This window comes from Selaginella moellendorffii, unplaced genomic scaffold (genome assembly GCF_000143415.4).
Source record: "Selaginella moellendorffii unplaced genomic scaffold, v1.0 SELMOscaffold_1, whole genome shotgun sequence".
Lineage (NCBI taxonomy): Eukaryota > Viridiplantae > Streptophyta > Lycopodiopsida > Selaginellales > Selaginellaceae > Selaginella > Selaginella moellendorffii.
Window position 1 is genome coordinate 4,523,114 of NW_003314262.1, and position 21,889 is coordinate 4,545,002.

At 39.0% G+C, this 21,889-nt stretch overlaps 3 protein-coding genes across 3 annotated transcripts; 1 reads left to right on the forward strand and 2 right to left on the reverse strand.

The window, feature by feature from the left end:
• Nucleotides 1-37: 37 nt before the first annotated feature.
• LOC112348490 lies at nucleotides 38-1,360 on the reverse strand. Its single transcript, XM_024681144.1, has 4 exons — nucleotides 1,226-1,360; nucleotides 964-1,092; nucleotides 601-785; nucleotides 38-480 (listed from the first exon to the last, which is right to left on the reverse strand). Exons 1-4 carry the CDS (start codon nucleotides 1,358-1,360, stop codon nucleotides 129-131), a joined length of 801 nt encoding a protein of 266 aa, XP_024536912.1. The 3' UTR covers nucleotides 38-128.
• A 494-nt stretch (nucleotides 1,361-1,854) lies between these two features.
• On the forward strand, nucleotides 1,855-2,987 carry LOC9658262. The gene is made up of 4 exons (XM_024684994.1): nucleotides 1,855-1,970; nucleotides 2,046-2,624; nucleotides 2,675-2,907; nucleotides 2,964-2,987. The coding sequence occupies exons 1-2, from the start codon at nucleotides 1,898-1,900 to the stop codon at nucleotides 2,621-2,623; spliced, it is 651 nt and encodes a 216-aa protein (XP_024540762.1). The 5' UTR covers nucleotides 1,855-1,897; the 3' UTR covers nucleotide 2,624; nucleotides 2,675-2,907; nucleotides 2,964-2,987.
• A 15,195-nt stretch (nucleotides 2,988-18,182) lies between these two features.
• LOC9658264 (copalyl diphosphate synthase 2-like) lies at nucleotides 18,183-21,562 on the reverse strand. The gene is made up of 13 exons (XM_024681145.1): nucleotides 21,491-21,562; nucleotides 21,146-21,250; nucleotides 20,663-21,002; nucleotides 20,434-20,617; nucleotides 20,169-20,386; nucleotides 19,988-20,108; nucleotides 19,820-19,932; nucleotides 19,540-19,772; nucleotides 19,377-19,489; nucleotides 19,218-19,316; nucleotides 18,953-19,168; nucleotides 18,754-18,892; nucleotides 18,183-18,692 (listed from the first exon to the last, which is right to left on the reverse strand). Exons 1-13 carry the CDS (start codon nucleotides 21,560-21,562, stop codon nucleotides 18,183-18,185), a joined length of 2,463 nt encoding a protein of 820 aa, XP_024536913.1.
• Nucleotides 21,563-21,889: the final 327 nt, after the last annotated feature.

A 21,889-nucleotide genomic window follows, 5' to 3' on the forward strand; every position in this document is an offset into this window, starting at 1 on the left:
TTTTCTTGGAAGCTAAAACTACATTGAACGCAGGAACTTGTCAAGTCGGTTAACTGGCAACCAGGTTTTATAAACTCTTCGAAACTGAGACCGAGGCGCTACATAGAGAAGATTCACGGCAGCGTGATCTAGAAACCGGGCTGCCACCAGATCACGGCCAGGATAAAGACGACCATGAAGGCCAGGCCAACAGGAGAGCCTCCTACTTCAGAGAAAGGCACGGTCTTGGAAGGCGGTGCCGGCTTTGAGGCCGGGAGAGACATGAGCTGAACGGCCAGGAGGAGAAAGAGGGGGACGAGCAGCACCAGCAGGGAAATGCTCTTCAGGAGCTGAGAGGCAACGAGGAGATAGACGTCGTCCGTGTAGAGCGGTGAAGCTAGCAGAGCAAACACGATGGCGAGGAGGACGACGGGAGCCACTGGCGCCGAAGTCTTCTGCTGGGCACTGCCGCTGTTGATGGTGGTGCTGCCTGGGATCATCCTGTCAAGAAACGAGAAAGGCAGCGCTCAGGAGGACACGAGAACAAGGAAATACAAGAAAGAAGCCCGACGATCATCCAGGAAGAACTTCTCTTTTCGAGTGTTTGAAGAAGCAGCTTACCTTTGCGTGGCGGAGAGAGCGGACGAGCCGAGAGAGACGCACAGATTACAAGCTAGCTGGGATATTCCACCGATAGTTACTGTTAAGTCAAACGAAATGGATCCGTACGGATTCGTCAGGCAAGAGATTAAATCATTTTGTTTGCCGTACGGAGGTCTCTGGTTCGAGACCAAAGTCCGGCAAAACTACACACAGTAACTGAAAACCGCCAAAAATTTGAACTAGGTAGGGTTTTTTCTCGATGATAGGGTTTTTTATCTCTTCGCCGGCGTCATTCGATCGATCGCTCCTCCTTCCAAGAATCAGGTTCGTCGATCTTCTCCGGCAATGCAGCCGATCTGGTAAGGGGCAGCAAGATCCAACTGATTGTGAAAGCTTGATCGGTGTTCTACTAGCTGCTGGAGGCGACCAGGACCACGCCGATCGCGGCTTATTCCCGGAATGGGCTCGCACCGGATTACCCTCGTGACGATCTTCGAGGCCCCCGAGAATCTGGAAGATGGTAAGAAGATCCACGCCTACCTCTCTTGCAACTCGGACGTAGTTCTTTCGTCACCATGTATGGAAAGTGTGGCAGTCTAAACGATGCTTTTTTGATGTTCCAGAGCATGGAGGAATGGAACACCGTGGCCTGGAACTCTGTCATGGGAGCTTTCGTCCAGCATGATCGCGTGGAGGAGGCGATGGAGCTCTCCTGGGAGATGCTGCAGTGTGGATTCTTGCCGAGTAGACCGACTTTCTTGACTGTGTTGGCGGCCATCTCTATCCTCGAGTCTCTACGACATGGTAAGCTTGTTCACGATACTCTTGCTGCTGAGGCTGGTCATGAGGATGATGTTGTTGTCCAGACAGGAAATGCGTGGTGGAAGCAGTGGAAGTTTTGGACCGGATGCTCCGGTTGGATGTGATGCTGTGGACTGCTGGATTCTCGGCTCACGTCAACTGCGCCGGCTACGAAGAAATTTTCTGCTCTTTCCGGAAGATGCAGCTCAAACAACCTTTGAGCGCTTGCTAGGGGCCGCAAACAGGGAAAGGCCATTGTGAGCATGGATGAAGCTTGGAAGGTGAGTGGCTTTCTTTCACAGAGAAGTCGAGTAAGATCTCTTGAATTCTCTCAAGCTAGGGACCTGTTACTTTCCCTTACAAGGATGCAAGGCCCAGGAGGACATCATGCGTGATCCTATCAGGTTGAAGCTCATTCCCATTAACTTTGAAACGAGTTTCTAGTTTTTATCAGATATGAGAGACAACGCCTCCACCTTGGTGACACGACAATACGACTCTGAAGCCGAGAAGAATGGTGTTAACATTTCTGCCGCGATGGTTGCTGGTGGCGACGAAGGCCAGTAACGAGGCTCTTGAGGATCAAGGTAAGCGAGAGCTTCATTCTTTCTAAGTTTCTTTGTGTTTTTGCTTTTTAACAAGGATCACCATTCCTCCAACAGCGACGTGGAGGACGAAATCCCCGATGGAAACGCATGTATGGAGGTATGGCAGCATTGCAAGAGCCCGAGACGGTCACTGGCTAGAGCATCATCCTACGAGAAAGATGTCCTTCCGAGGAGACTCCACTCTCGGCGATTTGCTAGAGACTAGGAATTGGATATGCTTTATTCTCCATTGGGTTTATATAAGGGCAAAAAGTGCGGAGCTTTATTTTCCTAGGGTTTATGTCCAGATAGAGCTAGCGAGAGAGATGGGGTGTTCTTCCTGGCGCAAACACGGGGTCTTGGCGGTGGCCATCCTTGGCGCCGCAACAGCAATGGCGGCAGCAACAATCTTCCTCGGCCGGTCCCTGACAGATGCGGCGAAGTCGCTGTCGGATACTGCGAGCTCCTTGAAGGAATCGCTCGATTCCTCCGCGAAATCTTTCAAGGAATCGTTCGATTCTTCTGTGGCGTCGTTCGACCGTGGAGTGGCTGCTTTGGATCGCGGCATCGACACAATCGGCGCGTTCAAGGTGCTCAAGAACGGGTGCACAGTCTCCTTAAATCCAGTCGGCTTGGTTCCGAGGGAAGATTAATGTGAGTGGTAAAGGGGAAATGCCAGATCTCGCGCTCACAGGTCCTTGCAGCTCGGCGATCGGATGATCCAAAGCGCAGGAAAGCAGCGAGCTGGCAGCGAAGCGCGATGGGTTTTTTCTCCTTTTTCTTTCCTTCTTTCTTTCGCTTCCTTTGACTGACACATTTTGAGCGAGCAATTGTATAGGTTTTGCGAGCGTTTGTATAGATTTGCGAAGGAGAATGTAACAATTCTTTCGGACGTTCTAGTTTCCGATCTCTTTGCTCTCCAGCATGCAAGTTTAAGGTAGAATCTGTTTGCTAGCAGATGATTAATCTTCCTTTTTCCTTTCTTTCTTATAGACCGGAGGGAACCTTCTCGAGCAGTGGCAGCATGAAGAATTCCATGGTTAGAAACCTCGCGCTGCTTTCTTGTGCTTTTTTCCATTGTAGACAGGCACTCTCGTTTTAATGAATGCTAGCCTGTTGGTTTTACTCGTTTTATCTCTTTAAATCTCTTTAAAGCTCTGTGGTTTTCTCACACAACCGCGCTTGGCGCTTCACGCTTTGTTTTGCAGGTCAAGTAGCGTGCCAAATCGCTGAGCAGCGGTGTCATCACGAGCACCAAGCAGCCCTGGAGGAGTGGGGGTGCTACTTTGGCTACGATGTGAAAGTGAACAGACTTCTCATGAATAGAGCGAAGAAATGCCATGGCTAGTCCATGCCTGGCATGGTGGTAAGTTCCTTCGTTTTTCTGATGTGTGCTTCTTTGAACTTGATATTTCTTGATTCGGAGACTGCTGCTGTACCGAATGAGATGATGCTGCTGCTGCTAGCGTCACCACAGGTTGCAAGCTCTCTTTTCTCTTTGGAAACTTCTCAGGCAGGGACTGTGGTTAGAACGCCAGAGAAGTAAAGACGTCTACCAAACTTATCTAGTACGAGGCACCGAGTGGAGCACCGAGGACGAGGTCGAGCGCGACTCTTCTCTCTTGTCCGTTGCTGGCGAGAGGTTCCAAACCCACGCCTAGCAAGAGCAGCATCACGGTGGATGACTTCGCAGAGAGAAAGTTCTCAGATCGCCAGGAACGCTAGTGACGTCCCACTGGCGGGAGCTAAGAGCGGCGAGCTTGGCACTATTACGACTACTACATACCAACAGCAGCAGCAGCGAGAGCAACGAGGGAGGGGGATCCCTTTGTGCACGTAGAGTTCCGGTGAAACATCGAGAGGACGCTGGCGAGGCTGCGAGCTAACGAAGTCAGCTTCTCGTGAAGCTCCTCAGTCTTCATTCCCTGGAAGTCACAGAGTAAGAAACAAGAACAAAGGCTGAAACTTACGTCATACTATAACACGATGCCGTTTGATACGCCAGGCACTTTTGAGAAATAAAAACATAATAATAAGTAAATATAAATTAGAATTCATAATTTATTGTATTTTTTAGATTATATATGTATTGTAAGAAAATAATCACAAATAGTTACTATCAACTAAGATAATGTATATGAGGTTGGTGACAATTTCATTATAGAGTTATTGGTTTTGGTATTCATTAATAGTCTTGCAATCAATAAAACCAAATTTCATGTCAAAAATATTTAAAGTGAGTAATCATATATTCCCTATATATTTCTATTGGCAAGAACCATAAGACACTCACATAAAACAAAGTAAGTAAGATAAAATAAAAGAAATAAAAGAATAATTTACATTAGAATTTGTTGAGTGAACAAAAATAAGTTAATTTATGTTTTAATGCATGGAAAAAGTGTTAAAAAAAGTTTTAACAAAAAAAAACTTTTAAAAAAATATTGTGTTCCAAAATTTCATTCAATCAAATATGCACACTTTTGCCAAGGTTTTTCCACTAAAACTATTAAGTTTTTTCTCAATTTTTAATTTAACTATAATTTATTCATTTTTTTATCTTTAGCAATGAAAGTAAACCTAACATATATATGAGAGTAATTTTCTAGGCTTCTTTAACTAAAATAATGTAATTTTCTTTATAGTTCATAATTATACATTCCAAAAAATATAACACTTATAAAAGGCATTGGATAAATACTCTCTCTCTCTCTCTCTCTCTCTCTCTCTCTCTCTCTCTCTCTCTCTCTATATATATATATATATATATATATATATATATTCGCACATTGCATTGCTTATTTCAAAATTATATATTATAAAAATTGTTCTATGTTGGAACAATTATATTATATATTATAATATTAAGATGTAATAAAGTTTTAAAATTAATAATTGAACTATGAAAAGAAAAAGTAAATCAGTCTTAGAAGCTTGCTTATTCTGGGTATACGAAACAAAGTTTAAATAAATTTATAACATTTAGTAGAATATCTAAGAATGCTTTACACGCTCTTAAGCTTTTTCGTGATAGTGCTTTGTTCAAGGGCGGCAACACCACGTTCAAGGGCGTCAACACCGCGGTTAAGGGAGCGAACACCGCGGTCCAAAGATTGGGTAATTTTATCACATGACTCACGAGTCACATCTCCAATCTCTGTAATCGACTTCGCAATTGATTTCGCACCTTCAGATATTGAGCGTCCAATAAAATATGCTGATCCCGCCGCCCCCACCGCTGCGCCAAGGACTGCCACAGCCACCAGGTCATCCATAGCTTGAAAACCCTATAGTAAGCTCCTGTATTTAAACCACTTGCGCCTTTACCTTTTCTATATCGTGTTGAGGAAGGTGGCTCGCCGAGCTTTGCCTTCTTGCTGGGAGTCTCGCGCAGACGTAGAGGGCGATGTGGATGGTGACTTTGTCTGGAGGAGTTCCTCTCTACCTACAGTTACCATAGTCTCTCAGTGTTCCAGTTGCTTTGAGGACCATCGGGCTTATAGTTTTCCTTTGAAGGAGGAAATGGAACACCGCGTGCAACTCCCTCGTGGGACCTTATCTCCAGCATGATCGCGTGGATGAAACAATAGAATTCTACTGATATGCTGTGCAGTGTGGATTCTTTCCGAGTAGTGACTTCCTATGGCGGCCATCTCTAGTCTGTATGACATGGTAAGCTCGTGCATGACACTCTTGCTGCTGGTCATGAGATGATGTTATTGTCCAGACAGCGCTGGTAAACATGTACTGGAAATGCGAAAGCGTGGTGGAAGCAGTGGAAGGTTTGGACCGGATGCTCTGGCTCGATGTGATACTGAGGAGTGCTGGATTCTTGAATCACGTCAACTCTGGTTTTTCTAGAACATGTGATGCTGGTCAGTGCTTTGAGCGCTTGCGAGGGGCCGCAAACAGGGAAAGGCTATTGTGAGCATGGAGCTTGGAAGGTCGTGGGCTTTCTTTCACAGAGAAGCCGAGTATAAGATCTTTTGAATTCTCTCAAATGATAGGGCGCTGTTACTTTCTCTTATCAGTGAGGTTTCGTTTATTTTCATTGTTTCTTCTTTTTGTTCAGCTTTGAGAAACAAAGCTTCCACCTCGGTGACAGAAATACGACTCTGCTGAGAAGGCCATGGCTGCTGAGATGGTTTATTCTTTCTAAGTTGCTTAGCTTTGTGTTTTTGCTTGTTCCCAAGGACTTCAAAGCATGCTCGAAGTGCTGCGAGCTTCATATATATCAAGTGAGCGGTGACGGAAAATATAAAGGGAAGAAAGTGTCCAATTAGGTTTAGGGAACTTCAATGTTTAATCGTCGGGAAAGGCATGATGGGGGCTTCCTCAACCATTTCAAGACCTGATCAAGCCGATGGGTTTAAACATTTGCCACTACTCAAGGCAGACGCACTGCTGGACTGCCTAGCTGAGATCACTGACGCGCAATTGTCATGTCAGGCTACGACGATTCTTTAAGGGTGGACTGGTTTAATTTACCTGGGCCATTTTAGCGAGGTCATGGCTAAGAGTTACTTTCGTATGCTACTCACAACAACCTGGACGAGGTGGTTAACTTCCTGGGTACTCCTGGGAAAGGTATATCGGTGGCTGCCCGTTGCTGCTCAACGAATGTGCTGCATTTGCATTCATGTCTCAAAACCCCAAGGATTTGGACACAGTTCTTGGCGGAATAGCGTCCAAGATGAGCAGCCGGGTGTACAGTGGCTTGGCAGGTGGCAACGGGTGAGTTCTTTTCCTTTCTTTCTTTTTCATTTTTTTGTGTGCTGGTTTTTGTTCAGGTGGGAGGGAAACAAGTTTAGGGACGTGATGGAAGTATTTTCAGAGGGAGGAGGGGCCACAGAATGGGATGCTGTGTGTGACAAGGTGTTCAACAAAGATGAAGCAGCATGCATTTCACAACTTCATGCAATTGGAGCAGTTGGTGTGGCTTATATTCAGTTTGTTCCCAGCTCAAATCCCCTGTCCAGTGTCAAGCAACCAGGAATGTTATTGCTCAACTGAGATTAAATTGTCTAAACAACACTTAAAAGGTTAATATTAACATCATATTATTTTTCAAAATCTAAATACGTTTATAAAAAAAATTAAATAAAATTCACACGCTCTTAAGATTTTTCGTGATAGTGCTTTGTTCAAAGGCGGCAACACCGCGTTCAAGGGAGTCAACACCGTGTTCAAGGGAGCCAACACCGCGTTCGAGGGAGGCCACACCCCGTTCGAGGGAGCCAACAGCGCGTTCAACACCACGGTCCAAAGATTGGGTAATTTTATCACATGACTCACGAGTTACATCTCCAATCTCTGTAATCGATTTCGCAATTAATTTCGCACCTTCAGATATTGAACTTCCAATATAATATGCTGATCCCGCCGCCCCCACCCACACCGCTGCGCCAAGGATTGCCGCAGCCACCACATCATCCATAGCTTGAAAACCCTATAGTAAAGTCTTGTATTTAAACCACTTGCGCCTTTACCTTTTCTATATCGACTGCCAGCCATCTCGTACATGTTGAGGAAGGTGCTGTTTGCCTTCTTGCTGAGATTCTCACGTGAGATTCTCACGGGAAAGGCTATTGTGAGCTTGGAAGGGCTTTCTTTCACAGAGAAGTCGAGTATATGATCTCTTGAATTCTCTCAAATTATAGGGAGCTGTTACTTTCTCTTATCAGGAAGCTAGGCCCAGGATGACATCACGAAGTTTCGTTTCATTTTCATTAGCATCGAAACGAGTTTCTTCTTTTTCTTCAGCTTTGAGAGACAAAGCTTCCACCTCAATCACAGAGATATGACTCTGATGAGAAGGCCATGGCTGATCAAGTAAATGAGAGCCGTGTTTATGCTTGCTCACAAGGACTTCAAAGCATGCTGGAAGCGGCGCGAGCTTCATATATACCAAGTGAGCATCGTTTTTCTGTCTTGTATTGGTGACGATGGATTGGTCTATAGACAATTGGTATAAAAGGAAGAAAGTGTCCAATTAGTTTTAGGGAATTTCAGCTCAAGGCGCTCAAAAGGCAAGTGTCGGGTGGCGCTGGGATGATTATGGTGTTGGGGCCGATGAGCTATGCGGAAGCCTAGTTATCTCTTTAACTTGCGTTTGAGCATCCGAAGTCAAGGTTTAGAGATGTAGTAGAAGAAGACGCAGATAGTTTAGCAGCTGTTTTGAGGGCCTTGGTAGCAGCAAGTAAAGGTTTACGCCCCATGTTCATCATTGATCAAGCCAATGGGCCTAAACATTGGCCACCACTCAAGACAGACGCACTGCTTGACTGCCTAGCTGAGATCACTGCTACGCAGCAAGCGACTATTGTCATGTCAGGCTACTGGCTAGGCAGCCGAGTTGTGTTTGATCACATCATTTATCTGGGCCATTTTAGCGAGGCCATGGCTAAGAGGTACTTTTGTATGTTACAACAACATGGACGAGGTGATTAACTTCCTGGGTATTCCCGCCCCTCACTCCGCAGGAATGGGAAAAGATATATCGAGTTTGTGGTGGCTGCCCGTTGCTGCTCAACGAGTGTGCTGAATTTGCATTCACGTCTCAAAACCCCAAGAATTTGGACACAGTTCTTGGAGGAATAGCGTCCGAGATGAGCAGCCGGGTGTACAGTGGCTTGGCAGGTGGCGACAGGTGAGTTCATTTCCTTTCTTTCTTTTTAATTATTCTATGTGATGGTTTTTGTTCAGGTGGGAGGGAAACAAGTTTAGGGACGTGATGAAAGTAATTTCAGAGGGAGGAGGGGCTGTGTGTGACAAGGTGTTCAACAAAGATGAAGCAGCATGCATTTCACAACTTCATGCGATGTGAGCAGCTGGTGTGGTTCATATTCAGTTTGTTCCCAGCTCAAAACACAAGCTCGTCATGCCTATGTCCTCTGCCCAGTGTCAAGCAACTAGGAATGTTATTGCTCAACTAGGTAGTGGAGGTTAAATTGTCTAAACAACACTTCAAAGTTTCAGCCTAACATCATATTATTTTGCAAAATCTATAATTTTATCGTAATTCTAGGGAAAGTTGCATAAAAGCCTAGAGATCAAATTCGACATGGCTTGATCTTGTTTGATGGAGGCAAGATATGATGTGATCAAGAAAACATATAATCAAGATTCATGTTTCTTTAAGTTACATTTGAGCTTCAAAAATCTATTTTGCTTGTGTTTCTTTAGCTAAAAGTTGTGCTTTTCTTATATGTTGTGATTCTTATGTGTTCTTCCAAATTCCAAGTATTTGATCTATGACGACTCTCAGACTCTCAAGTTCAGAGCAATATCAAGCTATGGCCTTTCAAACTTACCTTTGGTGTTAGTGAAAAGTTGATTATCATTATCCACTAGAAAGGCAAGGAGAAGACATTTGTAGTTGAGGAGAGTATAGTCTTGCTCATGCTTGAAACTTCTGCTTATACAACTGCTATGGTTGAGCAAGTTAATGTTACTTGCTTGATTCATATCATATAAAAAATATATTAGCTGTGGATTGCCAATGAGCATTTGGAAATAGATAGTGAAACAAAAATAGGGTGATAAACTCATATGTAACTAATACATTTGAAGTAAATTGCAATGTAGCATGTGCTACCAGAACAATACAAATAATGCCTTCTTGCAATCTGGCCATTAAGATTGAGCTGGGCATTGAGTGCTGGAGCAGTAGCATGAAATGAAACATCTTATCAACCTAGAGGAGAAATCTTAGAAAAAAAGAAATGCTTCACACTAAAGATCTTGAAAAAGAAAAAAAAGAAATGTGTCTAATGAAGTTTTCTTCGGGTTATAAAGGTATTTTGCAATATCTAAACTGTTAGAGGGGTTTTTGTGAAAAATTTAAAGTCATAGAAAATTTTAAAACTTTAAGTGGCATATTTGCAAATATGTCAATTTTATGTAATTTTCCCTTATTTTAATCAATATATTGATATTTTATATTATAGGTATTTAATAATGATATTCCTATTTAGTATCATTTATTAATTCAATTGAAGCATTGCATAATACAATTATAAATTAGAAGAAAAGTTGATATAAAGCTGAATAACTATTCATTACAGATTGATGAGCATAAAAACAAGTTACATATTTTCAATAGTCATATACAAGTTTTAAATTTTCATTTAACTAGTGAATTTATATTTAATGTAATGTATTTACCATTTCTCTATATTTACTAAGGAGTACATTCGTGCCATGGCAAGAATCAAACCTCAAACCTTGGGATTTGAACTAAGACCTATTAAATGGGCATCTAGATTGATATAAATCCATACCCACATTAGGATTTTAGATTAGCTAGCATTGGTTTCTAAATCCCCTATAAAAGTAGAAAATGTTCAAAATCCTTTTTTTTCTTTATTTGTTTTAGTATTTTATTAATTTCATTTGGTGGTATATTTTATTAGTAATTTCATCTGGCTAGCAAATCAGAACTTGAATAAGGCCACAATAAGAGCCTCCTACTTTAGAGAAAGGCATATTCTTGGAAAATAGTGTTGGCTTTGAGGCCAAATTAGACATGAGCTGAACAGCCACAAGGAAGAGGGGGATAAACAACACTAGTAAGGAATGCTCCATTGAAATTAAGAGGTAATCAGGAGATATTGTTTGTGTAAAGTAGTAAAGCTAGTAGAGCAAGGAGGATGATAGGAGCCACTTGCATTGAAGTCTTCTATTGGGCATTGCCATTGTTGATGGTGGTGCTATTTAGGATCATCCTATCAAGAAATGAAAAAGGGAGAGCTTAGAGGATATGAGAGCAAGGAAATACAGGAGAGAAACCTAACAATCATCTAGGAAGAATCCCTTTTAAAGTGTTTGAAGAAAAAATCTAAAGGGAGTTTATCTTTGTGTGTCAAAAAGAGAAAATGCTGAGAGAGACAACTAGCTAGTTGGGATATTCCACTAGGCAAATGGTTAAATTAAACTTTATTTGCTATAAGGTCTTTAGTTGCAGCAAAACTAGAATACATTGTCTAGTAAAATAAATAAATTTTGCCATGTATTGCATTATAGAAATGCTTGGTTTGCTTTTGTTTTAAATATTTTTATTATAATATGTAATTTAGACTAATAATATATAATTTTATCTATAGATAGATTTCTTTCATGGACTAAAGATGTTTCTCAAAAGTTTAACCTAGTGGGCTAGGCATTGTTCTTGGCAACAAGCTTAATCTTTACCTAAGTTGATGGAAAGCCTCACTTCTTTAAAAGGTACTTTTCTTTCTTTTTTGTTCTACTTCTCTTCATTGAGTCATTTATTTTATTCATTTTCTTTTATAGCTAAAAATAAGCATGGCTACATTTTTTTGTAGACAAAATGCCAACAATATCTTCTAATGATCTTCCAATTTCCATCACTAATGATTCTAGGCATAAAATTGAGAGGTGTGAAGTAAGTGGATAGATCTTTGCCAATATTTTGACGGCTTTAGAGGACAATGAACTTTGGGCTAAGCAAAGTTGAGTCCAACTCCTCTTAGTTGGTCTAGACTCTCGTCTCTTGCCGAAGTTCTTAAACATCAGTGCTAGCATAGTAGATATTGAGATCACCATCAATGAATCATGATGGATGGTATTGCAACATCAAATGTTTCTTTGGTTATCAGCTGGAACAAATTGCTTAGGGATTGAGAGCTTAGGTCATATGGAATGATTTGGTCAAGACTATATTAGTTGTTAAGTGTTTAAAATACTTTTAAGAAGAAAGTTAGAGGCCACAATCTCCTAATTCCATCAGCTCTAAACATCCTTCATTGAGAGCTTTTATGATGCACTAAGGAACCCACTATATTGAATTATGACCATGTTATTCCAACTTAGAGAATTGAAATGTGAGTAAAGTTTTCTTTGCTTCTTACCCCTATCTACACAATAGTGACAAACAAATTAAGACAAGAAAGTAGATAAGAGAAGAAGAAAAGAAGAATGAGAATAGAATAGAAAATAACTTAGCCTCAAACCCCAAAGGCATAAGTAAGAATAAGCATATATCACTTTCTTTCAGTTTTTTACCATATAAACTCTACTTTGCATAAACAGTCATAGGTGGGAGAAAAGATGGTTAATTAAATACAAATGTATACAATAATAAGTGTGGATTCTTTTCTTGCACGTCTAAGTGTTACTTATATACTATATGATTTTATAATAATTCCTAACTGCTTCATGTTTGTTTAGTTACGTAGGTCAGGTCTTTCTTCTTTGGATGCCTAAGCTTAAGTGTAACTCCATTTTGCCTAAGCTTCCCTTTTTTGCTCTACCTGGGAAAATACACAAGAATAAACAATTACCTCTTCATCACTCCCCTATGACAAAGCTACTGCCTATTAGGTAGTTAGATTTTCTAAATCCTACTCTAGGTTGTTGAGCTTGGTCTTCATAGTGATAAGTTTGATACTTTTGTGTAGATCATTGAATTCCTGACATATGATTTGATTTTCCTGGTCAAGCATTATGATGCATTGATCCTGGTGGTTGATGCATTCTACATCAATGGAAACTGGGATTGCACTCTTGAGTTCTTGGATTATGTGGCACTAATGATTTTGTTCACCTATAACTCTATCCACTTTTTTAGTGATTGTCTTAAGCTAGTTCAAGATCTACATATAATATTTCATAGTTTCCTCATCTCCTATTAGTTGCATTGACTTGTTGATTGGCTGCTTGCCTCCTCCCTTGATGTGTTGAGTGAGCTCCTCTATGAAGCTTCAGACTACTGGCTTGCTCAGTTGATTCACGGTCTTGTGAGCGAAGGTGTGGTTAGCTTTGACTTTATAGTGCTATTGCAATGTCTATTGCTATTGTATGCCTCATCTCTCTAGACTGATCAGCCAAGGGTGTGTCATTGTCGGATGCATAGGTGGATTAGAGAAGATTAAGCCCATACTCCTTTGGTTCACCTAGACCCATTAGCACCATATAATCCAAGAACTCAAGAGTGCAATCCTAGCTTTCACATTCACCAATGCAAAGTGCATCAACCGCCAAGATTAGCATATCACAATGTTTTGACTAGGAAAATTAGATCATACATCAAAAACTTGATGATCCATGTTGAAGCATCAAGCTTATCACTATGAAGACCAAGGTCAATAACTTGGAGTAGGATTTGGAGAATTCAACTGTCTAACAATAAATAATAACTTTGTCATAAAGCAGTGATGAAGAGGTAATTGTTTATTCTTATGTATCTTCCTAAGCAAAACAAAAGAAGGAAGCTTAGGTAAAATGGAGTTATGTTTAAGCTTAAGCATCTAAAGAAGAAAGACTTGACATAAGCAATGCTCATCATAGACAAGTGTGAAGTAGTTATGAACAGTTATAAAATTATGTAGTATATAAGTAACACTTAGATGTGTTGGAAAAGAACTCACACTCATTGTTGTATGCATTTGTATTTATTTAACCATATTTTCTCCTGCCTATGACTATTTGTGTAAAGTAGAGTTGACAGAGTGACATATGCTTATCCTTATTCACACATTTGGGGTTTAAGGTTGAGTTATTTTTTATTCTCTTATCATTCTTCTTCTTTTATTCTCTTCTCTACTTTGTTGTTTCTATTTATTTATTACTATTTTGCAGGCAAAGGCAAGAATGTGAGTATAGGCAAAATAAAGCCTTACTCACCTTCCAATTCTCAAAGTTGGAATAATATGGCTGTCAATATAATGGGTTCTTTAGTGCATTATAAGAGCTCTCAATGAAGGATATTCAAAGTTGATAGAATCAAGAAATTGTAGCCTCTAACTTTCTTTTTAAAAGTATTTTAAACACCTGACAATTGATATAGTCTTGACCAAATCATTCCATATGACCTAAGCTCTCAATCCCTAACTTGTTTTAACTGATAGTAAAAGAAATATATAATATTGCAATACCAACTATGACTCATTGATGGTGATCTCAATATCTACTATGCTAGCATTGATGTCTAAGAACCCTAGCAAGATACTACAGTTTGGACCAATTACGAGAAGTTGGACTTGACCTTGCTTGGCCTAGAGTTCATTGTTCTCTAGAGCCATCAAAATATTGGTAAAGATCCAATCCACTTATTTCAGACCTTTCAATTTTATACCTAGAATCATTGGTGATAGAAGTTGGAAGATCTTTGAAAGATATTGTTGATATTTTGTCTATAAACAAATGTAATTATGCTCATTTTTAGCTATAAAGGAAAATGCAATGAAGAGAAGTAGAAAAAAAAAGAAGGAAAAGTACTTTTTAAAGAAGTGAGGCCTCTTTCCATCAACTTGGGTAAAAATCAATTTTATTGTCAAGAACAATGCCTAGCCCACTAGATTAAACTTTTGAGAAATGTCTTGAGTCCATTAATAAACAAAATTATATATTATAATAAAATTATTTAAAAGAAAATCAAACTAAGCATTTCTATAATGCAAAACATAGCAAAATTTATTTATTTTACCAGATATTACCTTTTAGTTTTTCTGGAATCAAAGAACTTATAGCAAATAAAGTTTAATTTAACCACTTGCCTAGTGGAATATCCCAGCTAGCTATCTCTTTTAGCATGTTCTCTTTCTAACACATAAAGATAAATTCCCCCTAGATCTCTTCTTTAAACATTTGAAAAGGGATTCTTCCTAAATAATTGTTAAGCTTCTTTCTTTTATTTACTTACTCTCATATCCTCTAAGCTCTCCTTTTCTCATTTTTTAACAAGATAATCCTTTATAGTAGCACCATCAACAATGGCAATACTGTCGCGAATGTGATAAAGGAACCAAAGTTGCTCAAGCAAGCATCAGCAACATCCTACCGATATTTCAAACCCAAGAGACCAATTCAAAGCAAACTACAAAGAATATATGGCAATGCAAAAAGCCAAAAACTATCAAAAAGAACAACTAACTATCATAAAAGATCATCAATCATCCTATCAATAAGAGATGCATAATTATTATTGAAGAAAAGAATCCACCATCCTAAAGAACAGTAAATCATTCTAAATCAACAATAATCAAGTAAAACTTTTGACAAAAGTAATCAACTATTCTAGATGATAGTCAATCATTATCAATGATAGTTAGATGCAAAAGTTAACTTTAATATTGAAACTAATAAACCAAAATGCCTTTCCTATCAACTTTAAATAAATGAACCACAAGCATGAAAACTCAAGGAACCAAAAACTCAAAAAAGTCTATAGCTAAGTCTTGCTTAATAATGATCATGAGTTTCACATGAACTTACTTCAATGCTAAAAAAAAAATCATGGTATAATGTACAATATTTTTTGTAACACATCCATAAAAGATTTGGACTATTGTGATTTTAATCATATTTTTCCATTTAACAAAGAAAATCATGTTTAGGTGGAGAAGTTCTTTATTGAATTGAAAAACAAAAATATGCTATAATTATATCAAACCATGCATCATGTGAATAAGTAAGCTCTTTTTTATTTTTTAGTTTTGAATGGTATTCTCATGAATTTTTTTGCAATATCAATAAACATGGTGTTTAAGTAAGTGGCCTCCTAAAAAATTTTTATGGCATTTATCTACTATAATAGCAAAGATCAAAACACTTTTTATAGCATTTATCTGCTACAACAACAAAGATATCATAGAAGAAAAATTTAACAATAACTTAAGGGATGAATCAATTGTGATTCACAAGATGAAATGAAGGGTAAAAGAAGAACTATTTAATACCTTTTGACACATTGGTTTATTGTCAAGCTCTTTTTTCTGGTATACGGTTTCAATATTTTTTTGTAGTTGATTTGTTTTAATTTATTTAATTTTTCTAAATAAAATAATTTTGAAAATAACATTCTCAAAGTTATGGAGAAAACTAAATATGTCCACTAAATAAACAAAAAGGTTGACTATCTAGAAAGTCTGTAATCAATATGATATACTCTTTGGAAGTATCTATTATGTTTAATAAAGTGCACATTAGGAAAATCTAAATAAATATAGTGACTACTTTTAATTTTATCACTTTGCAAATTTCCCTAAGAGGTGCATAAGAAATAGTTAATGGACCTTTTAGAATAGCCAAACAAATGGAAGAATTGAGGAGTTTTTAAAGATAATAATATTTTTCATCTTTGGTGTAAGAGGTAAGTTTGGATCACCAAGATTTTAGAATTTGCTTAAATGAGGTAAAAAAATATTTCCTTAAGGGTTAATATACTATCAACATATGTAAAATGGTAAATACAGATAATAATGGTGTTTTGGATATGAGATTCATGAATCAAACCTCTAAGTGATTTGTATTCAAGTAAACTTTTTCATTTTATAATTATTTGGTACTAAATGGCATTTTCTCTCTTTTTTTGCATTTTCAACTTCTTTATTTTATTTATTTATATAGCATTTAGTCCCAATTAATGTATCATATACTTGTATAGAGTTTTTTTTATATGCTTTTTTTATCCCATATATATATATATATATATATATATATATATATATATATATATCTCAAAAGCCTTTTTTGCTAAATCCCACAAAGTAAATAGTAAACTATTTGATATCAATGATTTATCTAACTTCTTTGTTAAAGAAAAACTATTCAGTTTAGAATAATTTCTCTCCACTTTTTTACGGAGAGAAACTTTCATTTCATCCCCACAAGAATATTATTCAAATTATAAAATCATATGTGATGCCTTGATTAAATCTTAAATGACTGTATAAAGTTCATGAGTTCATGAAAATTGATTTCAAACAAGGGATGGGTAAACATGACTTAGAGATAAATATAAAAGTAAAAGATATAAAGAAAATGCTAGCAAAAATGGCAATGAAAGGGAATAAGAATATATCAAGGAAGGATAAAGAAATAGATTTGCTAAAAGCCTTTAATATTACACAAAAAAATAAATAGGAAAAAGATGGATTAAGCAATTTGATGTAAATCACATCTTTAACAAGTAAATACGAAGTGATGAAATTTGGGATTAGTGAATTTTTCCAAATAGTAACATGAAGTGGGAAGTGATCAAGTTCCTTAAGATGACAAGGACTAAATTTTTTAAAAAGAATAACTTACAAAATTATAAAGCAAACATTGTACTTTGCATGCTACTTTATACCTACTTTACCGAAAAAAGTAAAATTAAGGATTGGTAAGTGTGCATACATGACCTTATTAACCACTTAGTAGCTATGACAAAGAACATGGTTGATGACGACAAATGGATCATAATTTTTCATGCAAGCCATTAATTGCCAATAGTCTACAAAAAGTATCACTAGCAGTGTGTGCAAATCCATTGATTATACATAATTCTGAATATATCTATTTGGCTACAAAATTTATGGACTTAGCAAAACAAAGGTTTGCAATTTAATAATATAGCAAAAATCAATATAGAAATAAAAAATGAAAATGTCATTACCTACACCAAAGGCTTCAATTTCAAGATTTTCTACAACAGCCTTTCACTATTGGGACTTTAATGACAATTACTTTGAATCTATTGAGGAAAACATGGAGCCATTTTATGACAATGACACCAACATAGTCAGCAGGTTAAAAATAAATCCAAACTTCCTTTTTCATAAACTAATTGAAGTTAAAATAGTATATTATATAGATAAAAACAACTAATCATTCTAATATTTAGGGTAAACCATTTTAAATTGTAAATAATCATGCAACATATAAAAGTAATAATGTTTTTAGCAGAGATTGTTAAAAATTTTAACCATTTTAAAGAGTTGTGCAACTACTTTATTTTAATTTCACTTTGTTCCTCAAAAACTGGATTCTTTACGAGTTAGAATGTTGTGAAAGAAGAAGTAGTTTTGTTTTATTTCATTTTTTAGTACATTTTATCATATTTTAACCCTGTAAAAGAAAGCATCAAAGGCAATAATATCTTTATTTTGAGCATTACGGCTGATTACAATATTGGTTAGCTTCTTCTACAAGAAGTAGTTGGACTTTCTTCTGCAATGTTAGAATATCACACCCGAGTAAGATTATAAAATCAACTGTTGGAGAGATCACACCTTCTGCTTATCTTTTTCTCTTAAAAGCACAATGGTGGCAACAAGCAGCCACAGACATGAACAAAACGTTGTGAACCTGGACACCTTTGTGGTACCTAGAGCTTTTTTAGAAATGCTAGAACCGAGGACTTGATCTCAATAACTTTGAAACGCAATTAAGAAAATCTTGGCATATTATTTTATTGTTTTTGGAAGTTCAGAATGGTTGAGAGAGAAGTCTGTGTATATGGCCATCCATGGATAATTCTCGACGTGCTGCTACCATGAAATTCGCGAGGCGAGCTCCATTCAGAAAGAGATGCTTGCACGCTGATGGAAGATTGTCGTCACAACACAGTGATTCACGCAAAAGCTCCCTCATCAGCTCCTCTGAGAGCTCTCTGATGTAAACCACGGCACTCTCCTTGGAAGTTCCAGGTTTTTCTTCAAGATAAATGCTCACGCTGTTCAATCGACTGTCATCGTCCTGGAAGAAAAAGTCCTGTAAGTCTTGTTCCAAAGTTATAGCCGAGTTCATCACAGTGCAGAGCTTTGAAAACTGGTAGAGCTTTCCAGCTGCGAGCTTCTCTTTGACGAAATACATCGTGCTATAAACCGCAGGTTCGACGTCCGACTTTGACGCTTTTAAATGGTCTTCGAGTGTTGGACGTTTTTTGGAAACCCGCCACCTCGTTTTCTCTAGCAGGCTGGACAACCAGTTGCTCCACTGCAGGAAAGTAAGAGCAAAATTTTTCAAACTCATCAAGATAAACAAAAGAATAACTTACAATCCTTCTTAGCTCGTTGTTCACACTTCGGCCTTGAAAATTGAGGCATTGCTTGCTCTGGCTCTCGACTTCCAGAAAGATCTCAATAAATAGCAGCTTGACGTCGTCCGAGGAGTCTTCCATAGAGCTGGGATCCCATCTACAGCATCACAACGAAAAGTATCATTAGAGAACAATGCACATATTCGATATAATTTACCTTTGGACACCATTTAAGAGGTCTTGGAGATCAACTATGGAACTTTCCCTCCGAAAGTATTCCGCTATAACGCTTGCTATAAACGAACACTTCGACCACACAACCCTTGCAGTCGCTAGCTCTGGTTCAAAGATTATCGCTGCTGCTCCAAAAAACGATTGCTCGAGGTCTCTGTGATAGCATCCAAATTTTCGGAAGCTACTTTCAGCATACCATCTGCAACAAGATCAACGTGATTACGCCCAGTTGGTTGTAGTTTGATTACCTTTCCAACTGCTTAAACTCTTGTTTGTGAAATGCCTGGCACGTATTAAAATCCAGCTTTGCGAGCTCGAGAAAGACTGGGTTGTTTACGAACGGCATTCTTTTAAAGGTAACGTTGGAGTCAGGCAGTGATCAAAGACAAGGAATTTAGTTCATCTACCTGTAGAGGCTCTTCCCGATCCAAACATCGTCTACTCCATACTGATCGATGTAGCTTCTCGTAGCGATTCGTTCCACAGTAGCATGGAAGGGGTTATCGAGCTCAAATTCAACCTGAGGAAAACAACAACTGAGATTCTCTTCATTAATCATCATACTCTTACCTCTCCGGGAAGATCTTTCGTTACAACCCACTTGTCATTGAGCTCTCCCTTCCGCCGTTTCTCATCCAGAAAACTCCTGGTGAATGCTCTCGCTTTTTGCAGAATCACGTCGCCTGGAAACATAACTTTCGTGGCTTTGTATAAATCGAGCATTCCTGTCACTGCTTCACTGACTTGCCCGACAAAGCAGAAGAACCCGTGCTCATTTTCATGCTGAAAGTGCTTGAAGACGTCTGCAAATTAAGTTGTCAGCCAGCCAAGTGTTTCTTCATGTATTTACCTGCAGAAACATCGTATCCGTGACTCCGTAGGACCATGAAGCCCATGGAAGTGTCGTCGCCGTCTTGAATAGGTGTACCTCTGGCCCATGATATTCCTTTATCAGTCCAATTTCTGTTCATTCACAATAAAAGATTGAATTTGTTTCGCAATTGTCTACGAGGTTAACCTGTAGACATAGTCAAGGGCATCTTTGATTTCTCGAGTGAAGTACCGAGCGATTCCCAACCTCTCTATGCGATCAACAATCCAGATGTGTTCAAATAAATCTACCGGGTACGTGTTTGGTACTGCTTTTGTTTGAAGACACTTTCTTAGAGTTTAGACTTTCATAGTTTTTTTTATCGAACCTGCATCTTTGTATCTCTCAAGAATGTTGTTGAGGTATTGCAGGCACTTCTCGTTTCCAGTGTACATGAGAGCACACGCCGTAGACGAGGGACTGGAAAGCAAAGAACCATCTGAACACTGCAGTTTTACAACTTTGTGCCAGTCAAGGCTCTTATGGAGTCCTTCGACCGAGTATAGCAGAGGCGTGGGATGGGTTTGGAGGACATCCAACGATATCCTAGGAGAACACTTGTAAGTGAAACAAAAAAACCAGGATCCACAAACCTCTGGAGCTTCTTCTCTCTCTCAGCATGGAACTTGTGCACGACTGGAGACGAGTAGTCGAGGTCCAGTCCCAGCTCCATAGCTTCATCTAGCATTGCCGGGAAGACGATCTCAAATCCTATCAGCATGTGTGCACTCTCCTCCGTCTCCAGCGCGGGCATTGTTCTCCGGATGAATTCAAGTCCTGCTTGAGAAAACTTTTAGACGATCATGACTTCTTTCTTCTCACCTTTTTCGATATGCTTCTCTTGTGTGTTCCAGATCTTGAGCGATATAACACATGCCAGTGTAGAACACACGCGCTCGTAGGTGAAGAACAAGTCTTTGTCACCCCAGGAGCCATCTTCGAACTGGTTTTTGATGATCCAGTCAAGACACATTGGAAACTGTGGTGAGTTGCTTCCATCGAGTGCAGGAACGCGTGCTACCCAAGCAGTATCATACGCAGATCTTGATATGTTTCCATCTCCCAGGGAGCGGAACATCGTTCGAACAGCGTCTACTAGTTCCAGTCGACGCTTTCGTTTTACATCCTCGCTGACAGTGGATCTAGTGATTCTCTCGAGCTTCTGTGACCACAAACATTTTGATAGAAGTGAAAAAGAAAATGTGTACGTACGTGCTGGCTTGATGAACTTTTTGCAGGATCAACTTCCGCGATACAAGATAAAATCGATGTTCTCAACCTTGTCTTTTGTGGTCCACTAAAAACTGGATTTGGTGGTGCGAACGTTGCATTCAAAGCTGTCGAGTAGCCGATGTTTGGTAATACCTTGCACATCAGCATGTTTGCAAACGATAGAGATGAGCAAAAAACCTGTGTCCAACAATTGGCTTTAAAGGCGAGAAAACGTTTTTCAGTCAAGTCTGGAGGACAATTGACCGACCAGAAGAAGTTCAATTGATAAACCATAAACGAGGTTTACATGTTCTTTCACGTCTTCATTAGCTCTACCGAAAAACTCGAATTCAAAATCTTTTGGTGAACCACTAGCATGACACGCTTGAAAACAACGCTATTAGTTTACACTGATTAGTTTCCCTTATTCTATTGTACCTCGAGCGCTCCGCGAGTCTCAGTGGAGCCGACGATGGCACCGACCAGCGCACCGCTGCTCTTCCTCTTCATTCTGAGTCCTCGTGGTCTTCTAAGTTGGCTTGCAAAAGAAATGTTGAGCTGCATATGAGCTTGCGTAGTTTTCTTCTCAAAGCTTTCCGGTTAAATAGTTTGTATGGATCACTATAACTCGTCCTCGAGAGATTTGCACTGCTGCTGTAGAGGTTTCTCCAAGATTTCGCCGTCGCAGCTCTTGTGGTCCCGCTCTTTATACTCTTGGTGACGCTCTTTATACTCTTGGTGGTCCAGCTTATGTGCACTTGCATTTCAGCTCCCCTTCCGAATTAGCGGAAGTATATGTAGCGCCCAACAACGATCAATGGGACGAGTCCGGTTGGA

Bases quoted from the DNA above. Each gene is read 5' to 3' on its own strand.
- LOC112348490 (XM_024681144.1), bottom strand. From the start codon at position 1,360: ATGGCCGCCAACACAGTCAAGAAAGTCGGTCTACTCGGCAAGAATCCA. The intron at 786-963 runs GTTGGATCTTGC...TACTGTGTGTAG, and splicing joins CGATCAAGCTTTCACAATCA to TTTTGCCGGACTTTGGTCTC. The intron at 481-600 runs GTAAGCTGCTTC...GTTTCTTGACAG, and splicing joins GCTCTCTCCGCCACGCAAAG to GATGATCCCAGGCAGCACCA.
- LOC9658262 (XM_024684994.1), top strand. From the start codon at position 1,898: ATGGTGTTAACATTTCTGCCGCGATGGTTGCTGGTGGCGACGAAGGCC. The intron at 1,971-2,045 runs GTAAGCGAGAGC...TTCCTCCAACAG, and splicing joins CGAGGCTCTTGAGGATCAAG to CGACGTGGAGGACGAAATCC.
- LOC9658264 (XM_024681145.1), bottom strand. From the start codon at position 21,562: ATGAAGAGGAAGAGCAGCGGTGCGCTGGTCGGTGCCATCGTCGGCTCC. The intron at 20,109-20,168 runs GTTCGATAAAAA...AAACAAAAGCAG, and splicing joins TGAGAGATACAAAGATGCAG to TACCAAACACGTACCCGGTA. The intron at 18,893-18,952 runs GTAAATTATATC...GTGATGCTGTAG, and splicing joins CTCTTAAATGGTGTCCAAAG to ATGGGATCCCAGCTCTATGG.